Raw genomic sequence first — 19,935 nt, 5'->3', positions numbered from 1 at the left:
TTGGTTGTTGTATATCTCTAAGTTGTCAAACTTAACGAGTCTTTCAGATCACAATCTGTTGCTCTACACCTACTCCAGTGACACTTTGAATCAGTTGAAAGTCAGCCCCACACTGAAGATGACATCCAACCAGAATTATAGCTTTTCTGCTTTTTCCTATTTATAATAAAGTTCTGAATGTCTCATAAGTTCATATCAGAATTAACAGTGCTTTGGCAGCACTTTAACTGAGTATGGTCATGCCAATAATGAAAGCTGAATTGAATTCCGAAGCAAGCTACACTATATTACAACCCGCACGCACACAGACACACACATTTCTAACTGTGCCTCTGTCTTTTCTTTTGTACTCCTTTCTGCCCTTGCCAACCATGTATTTTTTTTCTCTTCGCAACAATCTGGCCATCCTCTTTATTTCAACTACATTTGCAGTGATCCAGGATGTGGATAATGCCAGCCTGGAGGGACAGTACCAAAGCTTCGCCAGTCTAATGGAACAGCGCCTGGCAGAGTTGTTTGTGTTGGCGGGCCAGCAGGGCACTCGTTTTAGACGAGCAACGACTGTAGGCAGCTACACTGTCCAGGTAAGAAACTGGCACTGCAGCCTGTAGGGAATGCCAGTCATCTAAGATTCTTATTCTGATGTTTTGCCTGACTGCCTTGGCATGTCAGAAGTCAGATTAGTCAAATTTGTTTCGTGGGCTTTTTTCTCCCAACACTATGAATATTTCATAAGATGTACACTTTGATACGCACTTCTGCACATGCTTGCACGATTATTTGTGGTCAACCCCTGATAATTAGGTAGCTTCTCCACTCATCACGTGGTAATTGCTCATCAAAACAAGTCAGAGGTTGAATATTTTACCCAACAAGTCCTTTCTTTTTTCATACAGTTTTTCATCTTAAGAAACTCTCCTAAATGCATGATAATTATTTTTGTTGTATTTTGTGAAATTAAAGTTGGTACATAAGATATTGTAATAGCGTTGAATAGGTTTATGCTGATTGTACAGCAGTTCACACACACACACACACATCCCTTTTCATACCCAATCAGATGGTGAGCATCCGCCGGATCTCAGGGTTGAAGAATCCGGCCGAGATGACCTACTATGTCCAACACAATGGCATTCCTTTATTGGGCACATCAGCTGCCAAGGTCCTGAACACAGTGGATTCTCAGACTATGGCGCTCACCCTGGGCTACTTTGTCCAGGTGCAAGCAGAACGTAAGCAAAGCATCCTTCTAGCATTTGACAGCTAGGAAAAGTGACACAAACAAAGAGACAGGCGAACCAAAACACATGATTCATGCCGAGTTTGGAAAAGAAAAGCTGGTGTTGTGGTGAGAGACATAGAAGAAAAGGTTGAGAAAGCTCTTTGCTGTCTAATCTCTCTGAAATGCTCCCAGCGGGACATTGTTTGTTTGGGCTACAGTGCAGCTTGCTGCTAAGAGAAGAGACAAGGGGGGAAAAAGGGTGAGACAGAGTTTGTGGGTGGCAGGGGAGGGAGGGGGCATGCAGCATTCTCCTATGCATTGAATTGTCGCCTGCAATAGCTGAATGAGGCGCAGTGTATGTCAGCTTGAGCTGTATGCAGTGCTGCAGTGTAATGAATGATTCTTCATGTTTTGTCAATACAACATGCTGAGGACTTCATTATATTTTAATGAGCAAATCAAAGGACAAATGGTTATCATTTAGAGCCTACTGGATGTCATAAAGTAATGACAGGTAAAAAACAAACAAACAAAAAAACAAAACAAAGAAACAACAAAAAATAAAAAAAATCAACAATTTATTTACATTTTTTTCAGCTGTCGTCAAGAACCCTCCTAATAACCTTTGGATAATCGCTGCTGTTTTGGCCCCGATCTCCGTAGTAACACTCATTATTATCATCATCACAGCTGTGCTGTGCAGGAAGAATAAGAATGACTTCAAAGCGGATGCCATCGGTAACCTTAACCCTCGAGCTAAGGTATTTATCTTATTCATGTACTGAGCTATATTTTGGTAATCAATTCATTGTTTAAATATATTTTCAGGCTTCGTGACCATTTGCTGCTTGTCTTAATTTGAAGGCTTGGATTCTTGGCTAGACAAAGACGTGAAGACCTTGAGTTCAGGGATTTTTTTCCCTGATAGAACATTAAGAGACGTACTGTCTGTCACTTTATTTAGTAGCTACAGACTACAGATTGTGTGATGTCTGCCATCTGTCATTGCGTGATCAGGGTCAGTGATGCTGGGATATGTTAACGACTTTTTGTTTGTTATTCTTTCAGATTTTGTGTTTTCTGTATTTTATTCCACAGTATCTGCGTTATCCCATTTCAGTGCCCTCTTTTAACGCATTAGCAGAATCCTAGTCAATTCTGAACACAAACCCAAATCATACATATAATGTTTAAAACATTTTCTCTGGCTTTTAGATGGCGTACCGGAGAGATGTGGGCTATTATCACCAGGTATCTATTTCTCTGTATTCCTCCTCATTACTGATCTGTGTCTTCATTTTCAAGGCTCAGCTGTGCCAGCAGTGGGATTTGAATGGGATTTTGGGCAGACAGCAGCTATTATATATTGTAATAAATCCTGCTGTGCTGATGGAAACTAAGGATACAACAGGAATTCTGACTATCAAACCTGCAACAATGAGATTTCCCTAGATAAAAGAATGGCATTGTCTGTACTTGTTACAGTATAGCAGTCACCACATGACAAATCTGAAAGACTAAGGCTTGCAAAGAATGGTTTACCAGCAGAATGAGCGCTTTTGTTTGTGTGTATGCTCACAATTGCTTAGTTTGTGTAGAGAAAATGGAAAAGTGGTTTAGTTATTGCTCCATTCAGAGTTTCTGTAATTACCTAATATCTCCAGCTGCATGTGTGTCATTTTTGGACTCAGTAGTTTACTGACATACATCACTGTAGATACACGAAGATGCAAAGTATAACTCAGCGTATCCCACTGTCTTATTTATGAACTTTCATTAGTGAGAAAGCAATAAAGTCTTCGTATTAGACTGCAAAAGCAACTTCAGCACTGCTTTCAGAGCTCCAATTGTACACACAGGTCTTGCATGATGTAAAAAAACCCCACCATACCAGCTAAATTCTATAAAATATGAAATACTCAATGTTATGAAAAATCTTTAGTGAAAGAATATCCAATTCCTTCTAATAAGTAATGTAAAAACCCTCAGTTGCTCAAAGATAGCTTCAAATAGGTAAAATTTAAATGAGTCTCTTGTGCTAGCTCTTCTACATTACTCAGCGTCAGCCAGCCAACTCGTTTCATCACACACCCTTGTTAGAGTTTCTCTTTTGAAACCAGCAACAGTAGTGGTTTCAGTTAGTGAGAAGACAGGATTCAGTGAAAATCGTTTCTCTCTGTGTGTGTGTGTGTGTGTGTGTGTGTGTGTGTGTGTGTGTGTGTGTGTGTGTGTGTGCTCTATCAGCAGAGAGAGGATGAATGTTCACAGCAGTGTCACACTTTGTGATTTTGCACCATGTCTGGGTTACTTTGAGGCAGTGATGTGTGTCTGACAATTTATGACACCGTGATGGGAGCGGTCCTAAATAATTTAATGTATATGTATGTATTAGTGAGTGGGTATGAAGTATTTTGGCTACTACTGTTTTTTTGTTTTTTTTAGCATATTGGCTTCAAGTGTTAGGTAGAAGCCTGTACCTTTCCTCGCTTGTCCTCAAATATTTTTTAATATATAACTTTATTGCTGTATTTCTGTGAAAGTCTGCAAATCCCATTTTTGTCACCGCCCACTGCAAGTCATTTATTTGACAAGAATTTGGAAGAACATGAAAAAGGGCCTCAGTTAAATCTGTGCTTATCTTTTTTAAAGGCGCAGCAGTGCAGTAATCCCCACTTCTTTTTCCTAAATCCTTTGGACATCAAAATATTCACTGTGTATTTTAGCTATACTGAGATATTTGTAACACTTGTTCTGGGCAGTATATGTGTTGCTTGAAATGGTTACTTTTTTTTTTGACAAGAGGTATGTGATAAAGAAATCACTCTCACTTCAGCTATACTTTTTGTCACTCTGCATTTTCACCCAACTTGTCTATCAGCCAGTCCAAGGTTTTGACTATGCCAAACAGCACCTTGGCCAACAAGGAGGAGATGAGGAAACACTGCCTGTCAGTCAGGATACCTTAGTGATGTCTCTACAAATACGGGACACACCACTTTCACTAGAAAAGTCTCTGCAACAAGATGGAACTGCCAACAAGAAAAGTCTCACCTCTGACAAACACAAAAGGTATCACTCACTCTAAATGTTTTTTACCTACGTGACTTGTATTGATCTGGGGTTAAAAAAATGTATAATGTTACTCAGATGAGAGCAATGATTATATGTTCATTAGTTAACAGTTAACTTAGGTGTTTGTTTGTCTACAGATTTTGTGTGTGTGAGTGTGCAAATAGTCTAAACAACCCCCCCAAAATACTTGAAAACTTGCCTGTGACATGTTAATTAAAAATTGTGTCATAATTTTTTCAGAGTGTAGTGCAAGCACAATAAGCAGAAATGGACCATGCAAAGTGAAGTATTTTGGCAGTTAGACTGATTAGAAGTGACATCATAAAGCAGAGTCCAGTGACAGTAGGAGACAGTGACAGGACCCCCTGGAGCCTTGAAGCTGGTGGTGGAGCAGAGTAAGCAGATGGCTGATGGAGATTTTGAATTAGACGTCTTGGACATTACAAATGAGGTGGAGATGGAGAGGAAGAGAAGGGATGCATGATGATTTTCAAGGCGGGATTTAAAGTACAAGGAGTGGGAGCTGACTGGCTTAGAGAAAGCAAACAGAAACAGAACATAAAAATAGACCTGAGGGAATAGCACAGCTCTGTTCATCACAGCCCTCTTGAACCTTGTATTCCTTTAACTATCAGTAGTAATGACTTAATGAGCTTCTTTACAAATAAAGTTCTGACCAGTAAGAAAAGAAAAAAAAACCTAGCCTCCATACAGAGCTGGCAGATCAAGTAGAGCAGCTTTAGAAACTGCTGATCTTTATTCAGTTTGTTTTTCTTGGCATTAGCTTTGAGAATAACTACTATGACACTAGACATTAAAGGAAATGCATTGTGCTGGTTTCAGTCACGCTTATCCAATAAATCCTTATTTGTTCATATAAGTAATGAGTCTTCCTCACACACAGATGATCATGGAGATCCACAGGGTTCTGTGCTAGGCATGATGCTTTTCACAAAAGAATAAAATAAATAAATAAATAAAGTTTTTACAGACCATGTAGCTTTAGCTATCATCTGTTAGTGATTTAAACCAAGAACTCTGAGGACATAAATCATGATCCGATATGATGATGGTGCTGAGGAAAGGTCACATCACATAAGGTTAAAACAAAGCTACAACTTACATTGTCAGGCTTTGCTCAACCTCCCAGCTGTCTGAGTTGTATACTTCAGTCAGCATGCTGATGTTTTCTAAAGCAGGGGTATCAAACTCAATTTTACTAGGGCCAGACTGGGAAATGACTAACATGGTTTTATTTAATCAAAAATAATAAAAAAATATCCTGAATTATATTGTTATTTATGTCCCGTAGAGCTTTCTTATACATAAATTGTTCCACAGAAAGCCCCTAAAACTTCCACATGTTGCCTAACCATCATTTGTTTAGTCAAACAAACTACATTCTGGTGTGAGTCACTTAATAAGGAAGAGACATCCTGATAAAAGCAAAATAATTTAACCTTTTTTTTGTGCACATATTTTTACAAGTGTAGTATTGTCTTTTTCACAGACCTCGACATGACAGCTCAGTAGCTGCGTGTGAATATCCTCCACTAATGGGCTTGTATCTTCTATTATGAAGCTTGCTTTTACAACTCAATCACTTTGGGATTTGGCTTGTAAAATCACATTTTTGTAGCTGCCTGCCTCTTTTTAGGCAGTGACTTTTTGAAGCCTCTATATCCTCTACATGGCTCTGTAACTTTGCTGGCATGTGGTTTCAAAATGACAATAGAAGTATATGAGATTGTTTCTTGGGAAAAGGATGCACATGGTCCTCTTTTTATGCTCAGCGAAGACATCTGTTGTACTACACAACAGTCTATCTTCAGCATTGGATTTGCATCTTTGTGATACAGGGTAAGGTTGTTAGCTTGTACATAAACTAAAAGGTTGGCCAGATGAAAATTTGTGAAGGGTTGGATTTTGAGTTTTACGTGTTTCCTAGATAAATAATTTAATTGATTTTTTTTTTTTTTTTACAATATATGTGTTATCACACGAGATCACTACTCATGTGCAAAGTGCCTGAGTTATATAAAGAAAGGCAGGATGATAAAACATACATTTTCCTGTCCTATGCTCTGTCCTCATTTTACCCCAATGCTGAGTGATAGGCAGCTATAAGCAGAGTTCTCTGCATGGGCAGGTGAAATTGACCTTTTTCCCCATCTGACAGTCAGTCGCGCTGACTCGGTAATTAATTGCCATGTTAAATCATGCTAAATTATTTAATCAGGGAATGCAAAAGGGCATAATATTTCAAGGCCATGCAAGATAATGATATTGAACAAAATTTATGTAACAGAAAAGGGAATCTATGGACTAGTGGTCCTGCCTTAATGATTTTAAACACTCCTGAGGCAGCAAAAGTTTTTAATTTGTTATTAATCAAGATACTAATGAATAACAAAAAGCTATTAAAGTCTTCATATGTCATCATTAAGTAGATTTTCCTGGTTTTTAACCAGCTATATGCACTTATCCTAAGACGTACCAAGCCTATGATTTACCTTTTTCCACCATGCGGTTGGTCCTCGCTTCATCTGTTATAAAACAAAGTCTGGCTCCAAGCTTTCAGAGCGCAGAACATTTGCTGTAGAGGTTAGTTTGGAATTCTTGTAGCATTTTTTTCATTCATTCATTTCTGTTGCAAATTTGGTAGTGTTTTGCCTGGTCGGTTCAGCATACAACAAAGAAGGGCGAGCCATGCTGAAGCAATTTCAGCTATGTCAGCATTTATTAATAGCAGCTCAACAAATATAAACCAAACGAACTAATGAAGGTGGCCACCCAGGAGAATAACTGAAAATCAATCAAATCATAGCAAATGTAAATCTTGCTGGGTGGCTAAAAGGCACCAGCCTTCAAGGTGGGAGCAGAGAGAACCACGCTCAGAGAAAAGAAGCTTATACAGACTCCTGATCACGTGAATTCAGTCTGTGAGTGCGAAAACAGAGTCAGGGATTTGTATCAGAAATAAAAAGGAGGAAGCAGAAAGCAGGCCAAACAGCAACTATTGACGCAAGGCCATCACACTAATTGGTTTTAAAAACAGTTCCAATAACATCAGTGTCAGTGACTCATTTTTATAAGACTATTATACTCTCCAATTTCTAAATTTGATTAGGGAGACGTAAAACTGCCAGTATTAATTAAAATCCTGCTATTATTATTACTATGGTGCTAAAATACAGGAAGCATGTGCTTCAAAATTTTCCCAAGTGCCGCTTATCCAGAGAGCTCAAGGTTGTTCATTTTTGTTTACTGTTTGGTAACGTCAAAAAATAACCTTTAGTTTTATCTTTTTCATAAATTTAGACGCATCAATAATGTAAACCGATAGACAAGGAATACTGTGGTTTGACTTACTTTGCCATCCTGTTAATTTAGCTCATCCAAAAGAATAGCTGATGACCTTATGGGATATCGAAGCATCCATCGATGGTCTGTTAGCTCGACTATCTCTTCTGCAATGCCACAATTCAAGTATTGGTCAGATTTTAGTGAAATTTGTGCACAATGATCTGCTAATGGGGCTTCACCGAAACTGTTCCCAAGGTTCTGGTCATATTTGTAATTTCACTGGTGCTTTTTCCATTTTTACATGAATTGCTACTTAAGTTTTTGCAGATATAACTGTTTGTGAATTAATTTGTGTAATACAGCCAACAAATGACAAGAAACAACATAACATTCTTTCTGTACTTCATCTATTACATTAACCTGTCAATTGTGATTGATCATAAGCCGGATGAGCTATTTTCTGATTGACTTTCCATTCAATATAACAAGAGAGTGGAATATTAGATATACTTTAAACTTAGATTAAAGGGGGTAAAATGCCACACTGTTGCTTTTCAAAAAATTGTTTTTATGCATCAACTAATACACATAGCTTGTAAAAACCAAAACGTTAGCTCTTAAAGCCAAAATCACAGGCAAGTAAATATTGTTAGCAAAATCTAATGTGGGCTAAAAAGATTTTCTTTTTTTTTGTCAACATCTGAAATCATTTCACAGGATAATTTTATTACATGATTATGTGCATCCGTGTATACTGTATCTCTAATAGCCTTAAACCTAAAACTCTCTCACACTGACAGGGTAACCACAATCTGTCCACCTCTATAAATTTTTATATGTTTCTATGCAGCCTCAGACTATAGAGTGGGGCTAGCTCTGCAGCACTGCCTCAGTTAGAGCACGGGGAGGGTAGCCACTGTTCCACTGTCTTTCTTTGCTGTTATCAATTTTAGGCAGACAATTAGGGGATAGACCATAGTGCTTTGATGTCACTGTCAGCCTCGTGGTCTTTTGAGCCGAGGCTTGATCGGCTCTAATTCCAAGTAGAGTACGGCGTTTGAAGCGAGTAAAAACAACAGTTTGGATGAAGCAATTGTTTGTCCAGCCTTGCTTCACTCTGGAAATAATCTGACGTGTACTTTGCACATACATCGACACTGCATATGTAGTACAGACACAAAACGGGAAGATAAATGTACAAAAATCCTTCATATTGCCAATTTTTTTAGCAAGAGAATTAGATGATTATTTTGTTATTAAATGTTTCAAATATAATAATGGTAGTAAAGTTTTTTGTCAGTAAGATGATTTTTCTATCATTTGCTTTCATTTTACTGCAAAACGAATGAGTCTCAGTGAACAAAATGAACATACTTGATTGAATAGTGTTGATTTCACTGATACACTAAGAGCAGGCAGCATTTAGTGATGATTTTAACATGTGCACACATCTTGTTTATCCTTTTTTTGCTATGCAAAAAAAAAAAAAATAGTAATAGCACATTGTGGTAACAGGACAAAGGCTTGAGTGAGCGAGAGAGGAAGGTGAGGTTGTTAAAGCGAGGGATGACATAACCTGGCTCTGAGCCCAGCTTCCTGAGAGCTCACCGCCTTTCTTGTTGCTATGGTTACTTGCAGCAAGTTGCCAAGTGAGGATGGTTCCGTCATCAGCAACGAATCAGAGAAGCCCAATTCCGGCAGGGGCCTGACGGTGTCGAAAATCACAGCACAGCAGAAACTGACAAAGGAGGAGACTCGCAAGAGGGACGGTGAGAGTTACACGCTGATGCAAATACAAATAATTTGCTCTATAGCTCCTTTGCGGACGAGGTCAGGTGTATGACAGATGTTTTTTCCATTCTCTCCTATGCAAAACACTTGCATAGGAGGGATGTCTACTACATTTCTACTGCAGCTATTTTTATATTCTAAAGTAGGTACCTCTTCAGCAATAAGCATAGACAGATCTGATCAATATTACATGAAACAGAGTCTGCTGGCATAATACACCGTGTCAGACTAGCAGATGCTGTGACACACTGACACAAACACATGCTTGAACACATGTATTAATGCAAAACATAAAAAAAAGCCAAACGACCATGTGAAGTCAGCCTTCTCGTGCTCTTTGAGCATTCTGTCCAGTTTATGCGAAATCCATTTAGATGTTGAATTATTTGCTCTTCTATTCTCGTCCTGAAGCTAAATGTTCTATATGTGGTGGATGTGAGTGAAATTAATCTAATACTCTTTAAATTAGAGCAGGGTTACTCGATTATGATATTCTTAATGCTTAGATTTGAATAATTCATCAGCTGAGTTAAGGGAAAGCTAGGACTGAATCTAGTTTGTCTGATGCTGAACGAGGAACTAAAGTGCAAAGTCAGTTTTTCTTCATTTATCACAGAGATGCAATGCCACAAGTTTGGAAGCCAAATCTATCTTTGTGATCTATTGTCTCCATCCAAAAACTCATTTGCTGACACAGACAACTGATGTTTGACAAGTGTGAAGAGGTGACAGGAGCCCTTGGGTGGGCAGGCGGGGGTGGTTATCAGACAGACAGACAAAGAGAGAGTGTGACCGTTTATTCCTCTTTGACTGACAATGTAATGATTAGAGGTATTTGTAGTCTCTTTGTGAGTGAACTCCTTCTCTGTTCTTCAGATCCATATGACACCTCCTCTGGCTCCCTGCAGCTTATCTCCATAAAGCCAGTGGCAGCTCAGACCAACTACTCACATCCGGCATCCTCTGACCGCAGCCAGGACTCGGCTATTGTCAATGGAGAGGTGATGCATATGCACACATCCTCTCAGTCGGATACTTTTTGAACAAAAAAAATGTGTCATAGAAGCTGGAAGACATAGAATTCTGTCCTTGCATCTCTCTTAAGTTTAAAATCGCCAGGAAAAAGTTGGCACATGGTCACATCTTTCTGTGTGCTACCCACAAATAAGCAAATTTTTAATCAACATCTGATATTTATAGGAACCTTATCCCGCTGTCATTTCCAAGAAGGATTTCCAGTAGAACATTTTTAGAAAACTTACAGTGAGTCTAAAGAAGAACCTGGAAGTGAATGGTTCAATAATTTATTCTTGGGTTTTAATTTATTTTTCATGTCAGTTGTAATACTGAAGCAACATAATGAATTTTTAATAAGGGTTCATTTTCTATTCACACCTGCCTTCTAAGACAAACCTGTAACCGCATACAGAATAACCTCATGTCTGCATTTGTTCTGATTGTCCCCTGTTCTGCTACATCCTGTGGTCTACCCCCTCTGCAGGTGAACTTGGCACTGAAGCAGAAGTCAGACATTGAACACTACAGGAACAAGCTGAGGCTGAAGGCTAAAAGGAAGGGCTATTATGATTTCCCGTCCACCAATGGCAGCAGCAGTGGCCGGGCTGTGGCACAGAGACAGCGACACGGTCATGAGAGGGCTGCCGATGAGCATGGAAGACCGCTGGAGCCTGATGATGAGCGAGGTTCAACTTATGTCAAGTCTCACAGAAGGTGAGGGGAGAGTAGGGAAGCAGCTGGAAACAAGATTTTACTGACTGTCAACACAAAGAAAGATCCATTCAATTCAATTCAATTCAATTCAATTCAATTCAATTTTATTTATATAGCGCCAAATCCCAACAAAAGTCGCCTCAAGGCGCTTCATAGATACAGAGAAAAACCCAACAATCATATGACCCCCTATGAGCAAGCACTTTGGCGACAGTGGGAAGGAAAAACTCCCTTTTAACAGGAAGAAACCTCCGGCAGAACCAGGCTCAGGGAGGGGCGGCCATATGCTGTGACCGGTTGGGGTGAGAGAAGGAAGACAGGATAAAAGACATGCTGTGGAAGAGAGACAGAGGTTAATAACAGATATGATTCAACACAGAGAGGTCTGTTAATACATAGAGAGCGAGAAAGGTGACTGGAAAGGAAAAACTCAATGCATCATGGGAATCCCCCGGCAGCCTACATCTATTGCAGCATAATTAAGGGAGGATTCAGGGTCACCTGGTCCAGCCCTAACTATATGCTTTAGCAAAAAGGAAAGTTTTAAGCCTAATCTTAAAAGTAGAGATAGTGTCTGTCTCCCGAATCCAAACTGGAAGCTGGTTCCACAGAAGAGGGGCCTGAAAACTGAAGGCTCTCCCTCCATTCTTGCTTACAAGTTTGACTCACCACATGTATCGTGTTCTTCATATTGGTTGATTGGACTTTTAATCATGGACCGCTAGCAATCTCTGCTCACCCCTGCTGTGCCTAATTAGCTTACCTCTAATACTGTTATTATCCATTTATGCCATAGTAGGTAGTGGGAGTCCCATTAGGCCTTTCTGATTAGACTGATCCAAATTCAGAGCTTCCCTAATGGAGATAATTGAGGGTTTTGGATGGACCACTATGCTGGTTCTGTCCTGTTTCAAACATACAGATGCACAAAAACATGTGTAGTACTTGTACTTTACATTTAGACATCAGAATAACTCACACTCATCTGCTAACCAGCAATGTTCAAACCAGAAAGTGGGTTTGTGTGTTCACTTGATGACCATTTTACTTTGAAAAACATAAATCTTTCAAACAATTATTTGAAATCTGTCTCAGAACTTTTCTTTGATATTCTTGGGATTTTCTAACATATCACATCTCATCCCTCTGTGTTAACATTTCAGGTAGCTTGTATATTTTTCCTCGCCCTGTTCATAATGTCGGGCTCAATAAAACCTGTAAGGTTTATTGTCTTCCTTCACCCAACACTACTTGCCACTGCGGGGAAATTAAAACTGAAAGAGTAACTGTTTTAAGTTAATAACAAAACCAGATTTGATTTGCACTGAATCCACTCTTTACTCTAATTGGCAGGCACTCGCAGGTAGGGCAGGCGGCCTATCGAAGCAGACAAAGCTTAAGCAGTCCGAGCCCCGGAGGAACGGAGATGGACCTGCTTGTAATGAGAGAGAGACCCAGGAGAGGCATCCGCAACAGTGGCTATGATGTGAGTTATATTTCAACACCGACCCTGTCTGCCCAACTAGATCATCCAGCTAGCAGTTAAAAGATAACTCTACACAGGTTCAAGTCTATTTTAAAAAATATGCACCAGTTTATTAAAGATTTGGTAATTTTAACTCTTTTTGTTACTCTTGTCCTTGCTGCCTGTGAAGCGATCCTCTGATGGGGAATTAAAATCCACAGGCTTCATTGTGAGTAAAAGATATTTCCACAGTTCAGCTAAAACTATAATGAGGGTTCATCTGTCTGTGTTGGGCAAACAGAATGCATGTCTTTCAAATTTCCAGTTAATTTTAGTGCAAATTTTCCCCTTCGTATTTCTGTAGACATTGTTAAGCTGCTGTGCAGCTGTAGAGGGACACTTAAGACAAGAGGAAATTTTGTACAGACTACCAGCAAAATGGGGGAAGAGCAGCTTGACAAGACTAAAGCTGTTTTTCACATTTGGCACTGCAGCCCTGAACCTTTCTCGACATTATCCCGCAGAGCTGTATGCGAGAAGCGCATGTGTGACTCAGTCGGAGAATACAATAGGTAATTACCTGGAGAATTTACATCGGGTGAGTGGACGCTGTGTGTCTTGCCTCCTGCAAGCTCTACCCAGGCAGCACCCTCACCTGAACCAAACAGAGTATTTCCAGAGCTGAGAACGCAGCTTTCCTGTAAGAGAAAGGCTTCAGTTAGACGTAGGGATGTGTTAGAACACATTAAAAGGCGTTTCTGCGCAGCCATTTTACACTGAATTGCATTAAGAGATCATATCATGTGGGAGTATAGCATTTGTAAAAGTCTGCTTAAAGACAGAAAAAGATATTTATGTTTAAACTTATTTAACAAAGCATTTTAGCAACACCGAAACAAATGCTGGTATTTATTAGATGTATTAATACGAGGTAATTTGCAACCTGTGTGTAGAAGACTGCACAAGTGACTTTTACTTTTCTGATGTATTACTGTTCAACGGTGCCCGTGTTTCTCATTCATTTTAATAGTAATTAAAGAAAAGGTTGCCTATTTGCACTGAATTAAAAGATCAAAATCAATCCCTGCTGGAGTTCAGCCTTATTCTCCATGCAGCAACAGAGCTAGAAATGAGTTATATTCAACTCAGGTGAGGTTTCAAGTGTGCCCCAGCCTGCTGAAGGTAGAAAAGTGGTTCATTTATAATTAAGAGCTAAGATTTATTGGGTCCTGTCGTTTTGATATATAATGCATCTCAGGAAGACTGGTTTATGTTCCTACTGTTTTATTGGTCCATTATGGTTCTGTGTATGGCTTTTTTCTGTCATGAAGACCGAACACAGGTATGGGAGCTTCTAAGAGCAATCAGGCAGACCATTCCTAAAGAGGGCTTTCATTCTGAGCCAGTGCTGGAAATATTTCTCTGAACTTCCACTGACCTGACAGCCATCTGACTTTTCATGGGAGAAAAATAAAAGGGTCTACTGGCTCTTATAGCTGTAGTGTGGGCACCTATGTTGAATGTTACTGTTTTATGCAATTCTGTGCTTTTTCTTCTGTTGCAGGTTTAAATCTGATCTGGCAGCTTTTTGCTTCCAATTTAAATAGATCAGGTGTTTGAGATGACTAGCTGGTATCGCAAGCAAAACAGCGTGTTGAAGTCTTTGTTACCAACCTTTCAGCTCTGTTAGAAACATGGCACAATGGCCAGTACAAATTACAAGATCCTTTCTCAGAATTCCTGGCCCTGTACATTACAGAGGGCCTCGTGTAGCTGCAGGCTCCATCATTGCAGATATATTTCTCTGATGTTCTGTGTTGCAAGAGGGGCTGATTTATGAGGTGCACCACACTAGGTCTCCCATGACTAGTCTGTAGTCACACAGGAAGTAGGACGGCCTCAACTCATATACATAGAGTTGAGAGGACAGTGGTTGTGTATAAAATATCAGTGGCCCTTCTCTTAAGCTTACTGTAACCAAACTCATAACAACATTGGATTAAACTATTCCAGCAAATTAATCTAGTGCACTCAAGTGTATGTTAAACAGCCTCTTCTAGCTCAGTCAGCACTTTGTTTGCAACCAAGTGACAGAGTTACAAAATACATTACAGGACTTGTATCTGTTAGCATCCTGACAATTCAGTGTGGAAAGGCTACGTTTAAAAGTATCACAAAAATTTGAAAGTCAAAGCATGCTTTCCACAAACCATCAGCATAAAGCTACCGTGAAACTGATGCTTTTATTCTCTGAGGGCTAAAGTCATCACTGGTGACAACCCTAACCCTAGCCTAAGCTCTAATCATAACCCTGTATTTTGGAGACAGTAGACATATTTTTTTGAGAAAAAAATAGGCTTTGATGTGTCTCAGTTGGAATGGTCATTTCTTTGCAACTTGATTGCTAAAATCTTAACTGTCAACCTGAGATTAGGGTTTGGGTCACCACAGATCATTTCTTAGGCCTCAGAGGGTTAAACTTGTGCCAAAATTGCATATCTCATCAGTCTTGTTTGTATGTTGCTTGTAACTGTGTTTTGTTGTTGTTGTTGTTATTTAAGAAAATACAACAGATAAATATAGGCTTTTCTACCAAATGTACAAGTTGTCAGACTTTGCAAAAGTATGTTTAGTCTCAGTTCACAATAGTTTCTCTACGGTAACATTTTCAGACTGAGCCAGAGTTGATTGAGGAGACAAATGTTGATCGTATCATGGGACCGCGGGGATACATGTATGGACGGGGCTTGAAAGGCCACTCAGAGACATCCACTCTCAGCTCACAACCGTCGATTGATGAAGTGCGACAGCAGATGCACCTGCTGCTAGAGGAGGCTTTCAGTCTGGCTTCAGGGGGGCAGTCCACATCCGGAAGGCACTCCCACCACCACCAACCAAACCACTACAACCCTGCGCCGCCTCCCCTCCCTTATGCAGATGTGGTGACCAGTGCACCGGGTACAATGAGCTCTGGACAGGGAGGCCTCCAGTGGGTGCCATCTTATGGTACAGATATGTATCAGTGTAGCCTGCCTAAACCAGTAAGTTGGCTGAGAATCACTCGTGCTCTCTAATACCTGTAATAAAGAAACGTTAACCCTAAATGGCTTTCACAATCTGTTTAAGGCCTTTCGCTTCACCCAGCTTCCTGAGGCCATGGGTTCTCCTCCCCCTTTACCACCTCGCACTGGGCCCCCTCCTGGGACTTCTTTAAGACGGTAATGCTGAAGATATACACGAGCACAGCTGCAGACAGACCGTCATACTCTGCCTGTATTTCCCAAAACCCATAAGATATTCAACATTTATTCATATTTAAATGCATATTCAGGGACTAGATAGTCACTGGGTGATGTACTGTGGCCAGCGCGATTTTAGGGCTTGTGTAAATTTTAATATTGGAGCAGTGCATTGAGAGATGGGAAGAATGTTAATAAGGTGCCCACTTTTTCACTCAGCATGTGTCTGCCATCTAGTGGTGTAGTATTGCAGTATGTCTTTGTTTATTGCCTCTCCAATCTCTGTCCAACTTAGTTCCACTTCTGACTTGGGGCCTAAGGGAAGGAGCTTAGAGACATCTGTCGCTGAAATGCAAAGTCAACATGACAACAACCCCTATGGGCCAACCACTAGAGCAGCACTTCCATCTATCACTGCAGAGCAGCCTGTGTCCAACTACTCAGGTAAGCATAAGAAGGAGATGACTTTGCATTTTAAAAGCAACCCACAGTGTGTTCCAGTGTGCTTTAATACCAACATTACTTTTTCAAGAATGGAAAAATATTTGGACAAATTAAAATGCTTGAGGTGAAAAGCTGAAATTTATGAACCCACAAATTAAATGAGTCAGCGCCACTCTCTCTTCTCTATTTTTCACAGGAAACCCAATCACGGCTGTCTATGCCATCCCAGCCACGAGGCCCGGTTACTCAGAATACTTTGTGTCCACACCGCCCACCTCCTACCACAGTCCCTCTTGGATGTCTTATCCACCTGAACCCGAGGATGTGCCGCCACAGTGGGCAGATTCTGTAAGGAAGCTCATTTTGCCCGAAGCACTCGAGCCTACTGCAGAATAATTAATGTACAGCGGTAGAATGTCGTTACCAGATGTCGGAATTAAACAGGACAGTCCGGCTTAAGCTGTTGTCCCATAGCTCCAAGAGATCCTTGGACTAATAATTGGATCTTTAAAATAAACTCCTCCAAATAAATTTCTTGAAGGATTAAGAATAAATCAAGACTCTGAAAAGGTTAGAGAATGGCTAGAAACATAACATACATGTAAGGTTGTTTTTTTTTGTTTTCTCTTATTTTCATACAGTTTCCTGAAACACACTATTAATATGATAAAATATATTAGATAATATTAAAATGCTTCAACTTGTTTTTTTTCCTCCATAAGTTCAATTCCAGCCTAAAGAGCCATAAAGCATGGTACTGAACTGACATGAATTAATAATAAAAAGTCGCGTAGTTGGGATACCCCTCCCATTAAACATTTTTTTTGTCCTTTGTCTCATTATGGAACTGACATTGATCCAAAACACATTTTCTGCCCAGTCTCTAACTTTGAAGATGACTGGGACTCACTTAACTTAGCAGTTGTTAAGCACAGTCCTACATTTTCTTTGTTTTTCATTACAATTGGAAAGGCTCCATTTGTCTTGTTAGATGTGTTATTGCAACCCGTGTGGCCCATGTGTCCCTCCCTCCCTGCACTCTCCCTGTTTGTATTAAATGTTTTTTGTCTTTTTTTTTCTTGTCTCTTTGCCTGTTTCAACCAAATGCATTCATGCAGTGTCTTTTTGCAGAACCAGTGTCATTTAGAAACCATTTGCTGAACTGAATTTATGGCTGGCGTTGAGTGGACACAACAAAACACTGGGGTAGTTGAGCACATTTCTTAAATGAACACCTTTTTTAAAAAATTACTGTTTGCGTTTTCCCTTTTTTTTTTTTTTTAGTTTTGTGGTGTGTAATGCTGACACTTAAAATTTGTGTCTTCATGCAAAAATAGATTTTTGTTCAAAGCAATGTTTGAATCAAGTTGCATCTTAGTTTAATATATTTGTAGAGCTCCACACTCATTACTTTCCTTGTTAAGTTGGTCCATTTTTTGTATATTTTGCGTTATCACCCATTCTTTTTAATTAGTGGTTCAAGAGAAACTGTTCACTCAGCAAGATGGAAAACTAACGAATATTCTGTCTTCTAACAAAGTCATCTTTAGTGGGCAGTAGTAATGATGTTTCTGTATTTCTGATGTCCTGTTCATCTTGTTTTTCAGGTGCCCCTGCCTGGGTACGTAGAGGCTTTTCCTCATCCTCGCTACCCACAGGGGAGCCCCACCAGGCTGCCTCTGCAGTATAACCAGACACTGGAGCAGCCACCACCTGCCCCAAGCACATCATCCCAGCAAAGTCTACCCCAGGTGCTGAAGGACATGGACAGTATGCCCCTGAGCAGCCTCTCCACCTCTGCACTTGTGCAAGCTATCCGACAGGAGGTGGCAAAGCTAGCGAAGAAGCAGAATGACATGTTTGAGTTCTAGGTTTGATTCTGCTCCCATGTGTGCAGGACATGCACACAGTGGTGGCATTCCTATGGACAGATTTTTGATGTTTGTACTCTATAACAGACTGATGTTCTTTATCCACTGATGATCCACTTATTGATTTCTTTTCATACACCATCGATGTTTTTTTAGCTCCTGACTTTAGGGAAATGAACAAAAGATTATTGCCATCCTCTGTTGATGATGTCCAAAGTAAGTACACACATCTCTCTGTAGATATGTCAATAGGAGACGCTAAATATGGAAAATGTCTTTTTTTTCCATGATCACAATTTTTTTGGTAATCAGAGTTAATTGAGAAGAGACAACCCCGTAGCGTTATTGTCTGTACTGAGAGGACCAAATTCTTCCTGTCAGATGGGTAAGTATAAACCACAGTGTATATGAGCATGTACAGTATAAGGACATTGTGTATCTAATCTCCTTTTATAGAACGTTAGCTTGAACAAGATGGGCTCGATCAATATCTGCTAATATCCGAATCCATACAATATCAAACCAGTAAATCGCTTTTTAATGTTTGTTTGCAGATCACATAATAACACCAATAACAACAAATGCTTGTTGTCTTTGGTGGACTAATATTGTTTTTCTTTTTTTTAGTTTAAACTAGTTTCTTTAAATTAAGAAATGGTTTAAATACAGTGAATGGGTATTTGTGTTTTCAGTTTAACCCAAGTTAACATGACGATGCATCCATGATGATGTGATTGATGAACTGTATATCTCCGTATATGCAAAGTGAGAGAATCATTCATGACTGCAGTATTTGTTGGGTGTTCAAAAAGTAAATTCACTTGGTTAGCATTAAGAGACCTTTCCTTTGAACAGTAATAGGTGGTTATTATAGTATATTACTGTTGTCAAATACTTAACCATATATTTGGCTTTTTTTTTTAATGTCGAAAACACAAACACTTTGGCTTTTGAAAACCCAAATGAACAACTTTTAAGTCAAATTTCTATGCTCAGCTGGATTTTTATACTTTATCATTTGCCGTTGATTCAGCACACCTACTCTACAATTTCAAATCCTTAAACAAAATCCAGTCTCTTAACCGCTAGTAGTATCGCCATCGTTTCTTGTAAAGTTCAACTATAAAGATAGTGAGTATATGCTTGTTTACTGCCCCTAAAGCATCTCGATGGTCTCAATGAGCACATTTAATGAATAAAATGCCACATTTGTTTAAAGTACTGACACATAATGAGGTTCTGCATCACCGCTCCCATTCAGAGGTTTAAGCGCACAAGCCATCATGTCATGGTTCAGAAACAGTGTTCAAGATGAACATATCACTGTGGATCATCATTGTGCCCTGGAGTCATGCTATAGAAGACAATTACCTTCATTTTTTGGGAAGTTTTCATATGTAATGAAACTAAGCAAAGGTCATACATAATATAAAACATGTCTGCCAACCTTGAAAGTTAAAATGTGAGTATTAATGATAGTGATCCAGGCCCAGTAAATACAGGATATATAGTATATAAATTTACAGGTTAAATAAAAGACCAAGCCTTGAATGGTATAAAGGACACTTATTACAATTATTTTAGCAGGGACAAGAAGAAAGGCGGTCACGATTATTCTCTGGTAAAAATGAAAAGAAATCCTGCTGACTTTTCTAATGGGATGGGTTTAATTTAGCCAAATTAATTTGGCAATCTTTATTAACTTTGTCAGCCTCATGTTAGGACACCATATTAGGCCCCAAAACAAATGTTTAAAACTCCCATTGAAGGAATTCTTTCCTCATATTTCACGGT

General features: G+C 39.5%; 1 protein-coding gene across 5 annotated transcripts in view; it reads left to right on the top strand.

The window, feature by feature from the left end:
• Positions 1 to 19,496, top strand: part of kiaa1549lb (KIAA1549-like b) — a 58,657-nt gene extending 39,161 nt beyond the window's left edge. For 2 of the 5 annotated variants that reach the window (XM_085167172.1, XM_085167163.1), the window contains 15 exons: positions 433 to 584; positions 1,061 to 1,232; positions 1,820 to 1,983; positions 2,438 to 2,473; positions 4,101 to 4,291; positions 9,239 to 9,369; positions 10,268 to 10,392; positions 10,893 to 11,122; positions 12,476 to 12,608; positions 12,778 to 12,816; positions 15,260 to 15,628; positions 15,714 to 15,805; positions 16,122 to 16,270; positions 16,467 to 16,618; positions 17,878 to 19,496. In XM_085167172.1, the coding sequence (XP_085023298.1) occupies positions 433 to 584; positions 1,061 to 1,232; positions 1,820 to 1,983; positions 2,438 to 2,473; positions 4,101 to 4,291; positions 9,239 to 9,369; positions 10,268 to 10,392; positions 10,893 to 11,122; positions 12,476 to 12,608; positions 12,778 to 12,816; positions 15,260 to 15,628; positions 15,714 to 15,805; positions 16,122 to 16,270; positions 16,467 to 16,618; positions 17,878 to 18,141 (2,399 nt within the window). In that variant the 3' untranslated portion in view covers positions 18,142 to 19,496. Of the gene's footprint in view, positions 1 to 432; positions 585 to 1,060; positions 1,233 to 1,819; positions 1,984 to 2,437; positions 2,474 to 4,100; positions 4,292 to 9,238; positions 9,370 to 10,267; positions 10,393 to 10,892; positions 11,123 to 12,475; positions 12,609 to 12,777; positions 12,817 to 15,259; positions 15,629 to 15,713; positions 15,806 to 16,121; positions 16,271 to 16,466; positions 16,619 to 17,401 lie in introns of all 5 variants that reach the window. The other 3 variants (XM_085167200.1, XM_085167190.1, XM_085167180.1) reach the window with 3 other exon arrangements.
• The last annotated feature ends 439 nt before the right edge of the window (positions 19,497 to 19,935 follow it).

This window comes from Neolamprologus multifasciatus, chromosome 1, assembly GCF_963576455.1.
Source record: "Neolamprologus multifasciatus chromosome 1, fNeoMul1.2, whole genome shotgun sequence".
NCBI classification, from domain to species: Eukaryota; Metazoa; Chordata; class Actinopteri; order Cichliformes; family Cichlidae; genus Neolamprologus; species Neolamprologus multifasciatus.
The sequence above is the reverse complement of the archived record's forward strand: the minus strand, read 5'-3'. Positions and strand labels throughout refer to the sequence as shown.